This window comes from Cariama cristata, unplaced genomic scaffold, assembly GCF_000690535.1.
Source record: "Cariama cristata isolate BGI_N322 unplaced genomic scaffold, ASM69053v1 scaffold25030, whole genome shotgun sequence".
NCBI lineage: Eukaryota > Metazoa > Chordata > Aves > Cariamiformes > Cariamidae > Cariama > Cariama cristata.
Window position 1 is genome coordinate 13,376 of NW_009596728.1, and position 8,058 is coordinate 21,433.

The 8,058-nt window shown below is 42.2% G+C and overlaps 1 protein-coding gene across 1 annotated transcript; it reads left to right on the forward strand.

Annotated features, from left to right (window-relative positions):
* Nucleotides 1–618: 618 nt before the first annotated feature.
* HS6ST3 (heparan sulfate 6-O-sulfotransferase 3) lies at nucleotides 619–1,604 on the forward strand (the record flags this gene model as incomplete). The annotated part of the gene is made up of 1 exon (XM_009707314.1): nucleotides 619–1,604. A coding segment is annotated over one exon (706 nt), but the record flags the coding sequence as incomplete, so codon positions are not given.
* Between the last annotated feature and the right edge of the window lie 6,454 nt (nucleotides 1,605–8,058).

Sequence of the window (8,058 nt, forward strand, 5' to 3'; positions counted from 1 at the left end):
TAAGTCATATGAATGGATTTTGGGTCTCTCATTATCTTCACTCTAACCCATTTAATAGTAGGGTTCTTCTTAAGCAGGTAGTTCATGCCAGTCTTCCACATAGTGTTATTTTTAGCACTTGCAGCATCCACATGAAATTGCTCATGCTTGTCTTATATTCTGACCAAGCGCTGTATGGGTTATGATCCTGTGCATCTTGTGAGACATGCATGTCTCGGTCCAGAACAGAAGTGGCCAGATTATATAAATCTCTTTTCCCCCTGTTTCTGATATTATTCAGGGTTAGTGTTTCGAAGTAGAAGGGAGCACACTCCAGTTAATTGACTGCTATATAAAGTTATTACCACTGAGGAGTTGATAGGTCAAAGTAATTCTGTTTCTCTGATCACTGCTTATTTCCTTTAATCTCTCTTTCTTTCTCCCAATTTACCTTGTATTTTCTTCACAGTATTTATGAAGCTTTAAGCTATTTACTGTCTCGGAAGTAGTCACTTAAAGTGCCTACATTACACCAGAAGAAGTGAAGGGGGTGGTGGCTATGGCTGGTAATCATTTTATTGCAGAATGAAAAAGTGAAATCCACTGAATCTTAAAACTGTGTTTAATGATCTGTTTCAGGAACTTCTATTACATCACAATGCTGAGGGATCCAGTATCACGGTACTTGAGTGAATGGAAGCATGTCCAGAGGGGTGCGACGTGGAAAACTTCCCTTCATATGTGTGATGGAAGAAGCCCAACACCAGATGAGCTGCCTACCTGTTATGAAGGAGATGACTGGTCTGGAGTCAGTTTACAGGAATTCATGGATTGTAGCTACAACTTGGCCAACAACCGCCAGGTGCGCATGCTGGCAGACCTCAACCTGGTGGGATGCTACAACTTGACTTTTATGAATGAGAGTGAAAGAAATACGATTCTTCTCCAAAGCGCCAAGAACAATCTGAAAAATATGGCCTTCTTCGGGCTCACAGAATTTCAGAGGAAAACGCAGTATCTCTTTGAGAGGACATTCAACCTGAAATTCATTTCCCCATTCACCCAATTCAACGTTACACGGGCCTCCAATGTGGACATTGGTGAGGATGTGCGGCAACGGATAGAGGAGCTGAATTTCTTGGACATGCAGCTGTATGAATATGCAAAGGACCTGTTCCTGCAGCGCTTCCAATACTCCAAGCAAGAGGAGCATCAGAAGAACCGGCTAAAGAGGCGAGAGGAGCGGCGGATGCTGCGGGAGCAGAGAGCTCACCAGTGGCCAAGGGAAGAGGCAGCAAAAGTAGCCGTTACTGAAGATTATAATAGTCAGGTCGCAAGGTGGTGATGCTCCTCCATCTTGACTAACCGATGAGAGGATCAGAGAGATTGTGCAACTTGGCTACGTGGGAATTAGCCAAGGAAGGCCTACCGCTTTGGTAAATGGGACCACATCTGACAACTGCCCTTCCTTCTCTCAGTTTTTCTTGGTTTCTGCCAGTGGGGAGAATGGTTTTGGTTTTGTTTTTTTTCTCAATAGGCATTGATTAGTGTTATTAAATGACAGTAGAATAGATTCCTGTTCAAAAAGACTTCCTTCAAAGCCCAAAGCTATGAGGATGGGTTGAAGACAGCTATATCCTTTGTGTTAACAGATGTACCCTGTACAATCTGAGCTACCAAAACTTGTGCAGGTATGAATGAAAAATTGGGAAAAAATACCTGGTTTGGTTCCGCTGTGACATGAGAACTAGTTTATTTCGTACTGTCCTTTGCAACTGTAGTGTGTAGCTTTCTAGTGAATTAAATGGGGGAAAGCACATTGTCCTTCAAACTTCTACATGCTGTGTTTTGATTAAGGGAAGAATTTGCTGAAGTGATTAAAAAAGACCTAGGAAAGGTGGGATTGGGGCATCACTTGTTCTGTTCTGTTAGCCAGCAATCAGAGATGATTTATAAGTGAAGTGATGGAGGGGTTAGCTTATTCCTCCACAGATGTTGAGAGTACAGAACCCAGCCAGGTAGCAGCCATCTTTCTGAGTGCATGTGGCAAAGGGAAAGCCTTGAGAAATGAGGTACACATGGCAGCTGGGCACACGTGATGGAGACTATCTAGCTGGAGGCAATGAAATCAGCTTTCCCATTCACAAAAGGTGAAGAAGGGCCAAGCAAACTACAGGGAAGAGGAAAGAGAGAGCAGAAATAGCTGAAGTATTAGCGTGACATTTTCCAGACTTGCTGTAAAAGCCTGGAGATATATTGTCTGTGAAAGCAGGCAGGTTTATGATATTGTCTCTTAAAACACATTGATGCCAAGTGAATACAGTTTAAATTGATTTTCCCTCTAAGTACAGTAGTGGCTAGGAAAAAAAATCAGCTTTCATTTTTATAGGATACATAATGGATATGTGGAAAGTCTTGATATTTATGACTCTGTATGAAGATTCTTCGTAAATTTATTGTTTTCATGATGAGACATCTGTATCTGCTTTTCTTCCTTGTCTAGAGAAAGATTCAATGAGTTCTTCCTCCACCTGTTACATTCTTGTGGCTAAACTGCATCTGTTTATTCCAAGATTTTATGTTGATCCATTCGTAATAGTGAAATTTTTAAAAGAGGGTCCTGTGCACCATAGATCTTTTGACAGAGTTTTTTTTTCCTTCTTCTTGTAGCATAACTGTAAAGCATTAGGAGGAAATTTCTCTAAGTGCCTCAACATGGCTGCTAAATCAAGATGCTGAAAGTATATTATTGCATGCATGAATGGCTTTTACCTTACAGATTTGCTAATTAGAAATACTGGAGTACCTAATGTGAATGTGGATGCACATTTCTCATTTATTTTCAAAATTCAAGGTTTTTATCCAGTCGATAAAAAAAAAAAAAAGTGTTACAGAAAAAAGAGATTGAATTTGAAAATTTGTCCCTTCATTTCCAGGTGTTTTTTTATTTAGTGCATGCTGTATCTTCTTTTCTTCTGACAGTGCTATTGCTGCTTCTCTATGCACAATATCAAAAATATGATCTAACAATCCTGTTGAGAGTTAAAGCATACAGTAATACATTAAACGTGGAATATGATAACAGCTACTAAGAAGTGAAGAGGGCTACTGGTATGATGCCTCATTATCAACGTAGTTTATCAGCAATATGCTGCTTTACACCTGATTGTCCATGTGCTACTTTTGGGGTGAGTAGCAGTGGTTTTTGGTCCCTAATACCTGTTCCACTGGTGGATCATGTGCATCTCTTCCCACCTCCACATTCAGAAGGGAAAACGCAGGACTGCAGATCGTTACTCTGCTGCCCCAGCACGGGATGTCTGCCTTAGAGTAAGGGTGAGGAGCTCTATATGCTCCTTGGATAGTGCTGCTCGGTGCCCTATTGCCTGGAAAAGGTGTTCAGACACCTCGCTCATGTATGGACACCTGCCTTTGGAGATTTAAATTGAAAAGTTTACAGCCTAGGACTGAAGTTTTCTCTAGGTGTCCTGGCTGCAGGATGGCGAGGCCATGAAGAGCTAAGCATGACCCATATTATTGCACCACCAGCACAGTGCAGGTAAATCGCAGTGATCTGACGTCTTACCCACTGGCACTGGGGCTTTGGGCTGGGCTGGCGCTGGCCCTGTGGAGGGAGGGAGCTTTCTGGCTGGTGATGCAGGGATGACAGGAGCTGTTGAGTCTCCCTGTTCCCGGGCCTGTTGCAGCACCTTATACTCTATGTCCAGGATTTGTTTCCATGAGCACAGGGGGCTAGGGGTGCTGAAGGGACCCCACAAGGGCCCCCGGCAGAGGCAGGGTGGGCAGTGGTGTGGGGCATGCGGGAGAGGCAGGGCTGGCAGAGGCAGGGTGCGGGGGCTTGGCAGGAGCCAGGGCGGCACAGGAGGGAAGCCAGCCATGTGGGAGGAAAGGTGCAAGGCCAAATTCACATTAAGGAGGAAGATAAGCAAGGAAGTAGAATCAGTCCCAGCACATGTTTTGTTGTAAAGCATCTCTTCTTTTTCCTCCTAAGCACTAAAAAAGTGTCCCCTTCCTCGCATCCCTGGCTCCTTCCCCCACAGGCCACCTCTCCGCGCCGCTCCCGGCAATGGGGACCTCATTTTTCATTTAGAAAATGCAATGTTATCTTTTCAGGGGAGAGGAGATAGAGCTCAGAAATGGTTCCCTGGAGCCTCACCAGTAAATGCAAGTATCAGACAATTTCAGCTGACTAAGCACACCAACTGTTCTCCAAACTATTCCTTCAACCTGACACAAAACAAAGACTAATGAGGAAAATCGAAGTAGTCTTTGGGCAGTTTACATTAGTTTGGCAATACCTTAATGCAATGCCTAACCTTTTCATCAGTCATTTCCAGGAGACAAGATTAGGGTCCTGAAGAGCTGTTAATGTGCTGTAGCATCTATGTTAACGGCATTTGCCTTAATGCTTGGGATTTAGTTAAAATTGAAGTTGGTTTGTTGGGTTTTTTTTCCTCTGGAGCCTGTGTAGCAGATAGCCCTGGTTGTGCAGGAGTAGTTGAGTGGGGGCAGCCAGCGGCTGAGATCTTGCCCAGAGCCCCTGGGACTGAAGGACCCGGCACCTCCTTCTGCAGCTCCAGCAGTAAATCCAGCAAACTCACTGTGCCAACTTTTTTTCTTAGCAGAATTTCCGGGCACATGACAAATAAGTTTGGAAATACTTTTAGGCTGACTTCTGAGACACAGGCTTGCAGCTTTTTTCCTCTTGGGTGCTGTGCCCGAAGTAATGTAACACAAAAGCAAACTGAAGGCCTTGGTTCATATCTCTGTTATTCCAGGTTTTCATTGCTCTGACAACATGGACTTCACTGTAGTTACACCAGCTCATATAAGATCGGAGCGCAGCGTGTTTCTTTCAAAACCTTTGTGAGCAACGATGCTACAGGATTTCTGTCCATCTTCCTGGCATGACTTTGTTGCTTAAACAAGGCAGTTTGGCTTCTGCTACTGTGGTGCTGAAACAAATCTCATTCTTTTGTAATGAAGATGTACTTGCTAATCTCTCCCATCACATCCTCAGCACTGGCTGTCTTTTCCAGTTATAATTCACTGTTGGCTTGGAGGAGACAGAGAAAAATGCTGTGTCATTAAAACTTGTTTCTGGTAGTTCAATGTCTAGTCCAAGAACTCAGCCTATTACCTATGGACCATACTTTATTAAGGAATGAAAATTTGTCCTGTCTTCGCCACTCATCAGTGCTAACAATAAAAAGCTTTTTCACCATGGGGAAAGAAAAAAACCACTGTTTCTGATGTTGGGTATTCTTCACTGAAGTTGTGTTAATAGTGAGGCTATGATAGCCTTGCTAGGGATTCTACCCAATATGCAGTAGTTATTTGCAGTTCACTAAAACCAGAAGTACAGAACAAAAAAGTGATGGAAGTCAGATCCAGAAGCAAACTTCCTAGCTGCAGCATATCTGTTCAACCAAACTAAATAGCAGATCACATCACCTTTGCATCTGGAGATGTTTCAGATTTGAAGTACACTACTAAACTGGGAGGTTTCTCAAGTTGGCCTTCTCGTTAATATATGCTTCCTTCTGCATTAGTGGGTTCTTGTTTCCCACCTGCAGTCTTGTATCAGTTATGAGCACTGATGTTATAAAACTTATCTCACTGACACTTTTTTTCCCCTCGGTTACTGTTCCCCTGATATATGTGGAATTGTTCTTTTTTGATCTGGGATAAGGAATATTTTGTTTCCAGGCTGGTGGAGACTACCCTGTATGAGATGAACAATCTGCTGGAGCAGATTGCTGTATCCTCCCTACATGTGGCAAATGCATACTCAGAAATGGTACCCAGTTGGCACTGAAACACTTCTTTCACTTTGGTTCTTGTAATACTTTCTTTGTTGATATTTTTTTTTTGGGGGGGTGGGGGGGGGATGTGTTCCATAGCCTACAATATCCTTGGCTTTCTTCTTGGTCATACCACTAGCTCTGTGATTTCAAATAAATGTTGGAAGTGGGAAAAAAAAAAGAGTTCCCATCAGTTGCCATATTTAAGACGAAAGGGTAAATTAATAGGCTGTAAATTACTTTATTCTTTAGGAATTTTCCTTCTGTTTATGTGCAATAATGTGTGTGAACTCTGCTACTAAGAGATTGTATTGTGAGTAACCATATCCGCTTTTATTCCTATTTACAAGGTAGTTTGTAGACCTAGGGATTTTCATTGATGTAAAGCACAATTTAATGAATTATTTAATGTGTTTAACCATTGTGATGTCAAAAGCAATTGTTTTCATATATTTATTTGTTGGTGGTTTTCTGTAAAATTATGCTCATTAAGAAATCTGTTAAAAATGAAGTTTTGTTGAATATTGTTGGGTCCATGAATTACTTATGAGCAACAAATAAACATAGTTTGCAGTTTTGAAACACTAAAGGTTCCATCTTATCTACATAGCCATAAAAATGACTAAAAATGCTTCTGTCAGGCCAGTTTCAAGCATTAGTAAAGATCCACTGTAATGATAATTATGGTTTTTTAACAAAATATACGTGGAGGAAAAGCATGTTGATATCACTTACTATTTAATTATGTTGGGGTCCAATACCAAAATCTTTTTATTCCAGTTGATTTTGCTGGGCTTTATCTCAGATTGAATTAAGACAGGAGAGTTAAGACTTGAATAGTCGCCAGCACTAATTCGAGTGACCCCAGCTTCAGAATTTCCATACTTGGACTGAATTAAGACTTAAGTTTGCAAATAGCAGTAGTGAATTCATTGGACTTCATTTTTACTCCAGCGGCACTGAGGACCAGTCCAATCTGTCAGGATAATCTCATGAGCTGCTGTGGGGAAGGATGAGAAGTTGCAGTCTGTTGCCACACTGTTAGCCTCATATATGTGCCCTTATATCTTCTGATGATGCGTCGAACTTTGGAGGAGCTGATGCTTATTCAGCCGTACTATTTCATGTAAGTGTGTGAATACAGTGAACTGGAACAGGGATGGGTGTGTGGAGGAGCATGGAGAGACTTCAGTAAGGAGGAAACACTGACCTCTCTTTTAGAGAGTAACTGAGGCCCTCTGTTAGATCTGCTTGTTTCAAGAGTAGTCCACGTCCCTCTTCCATGACTATATTATCAGATCAAAACTTTTTCACATTTCTCGATTTTCCTGGCAACAAGTCTTGCAGACATGCCACGTTCCTGGAGGTGAGTCTGGTTAAAAGACAAGGCCATGCTGTGGCACATTAGGATGTAATGACCATGACCAAACCCTTTTTGATCAAAGTCAACTGACCTCTGCCGAGTGCTGAGGAAAGCTATATTAATGGTAAAAAAAAATATAGTCTGCATGAGAAATTACTCTTGGAACACAACAGAAACAGCATTTGATGAGGGTAGCAGAAGAAGGGGCGCTCTCAAAGGTTCTGGTTAGTTTTGTTTTCTTAATTGTTCTTCACAGCACCTTAGACTCAAACAGATAATATTTAAGAAGCACCATTGTCAGTAGGGACTGTTTGAGCCTATAGTAATCAATACCTCTCTAGAATTTATTTTCATATCATTCTCCCATTTTTTTATTTCTCTAGCTCTATTCACTTAATCACTGAATTCATCTGTACTGCTGGTTTGCTCTTGAAGTCTTCATATATGAAGACTGTGGGGTAACTGTATGTTAGGAGGTGTTTTGACTGTCTAGAGCTTGACGATGGTGATGAAAGGGTCGAGTGTTTATGGGTAAGAATCAGGGGGAAGGCCAACAAGGCAGAAATCATGGTGAGAGTCTGTTACAGACCACCCAACCAAGATGAAGAGGTAGAGGAAATATTCTATAAGCAGCTGGGAGAAGAGTCCCTAGCCTTTGTTCTCATGTGGGACTTCAACTTATGAGACGTCTGCTGGAAATACAACCCAGCAGAGAGGAAACAGTTTAGGAGGTTCCTGGAGTGTGTGGAAGACACCTTCCTGACACAGCTGGTGAGGGAGCTAACGAGGGAAGGCGCCCGCTGGACCTGTTTGTGAACAGAGAAGGAGTCGTGGGTGATGTGATGCTTGGAGGCTGGCTTGGGCACAGCAATCACGAAATGGTAGTTTTCA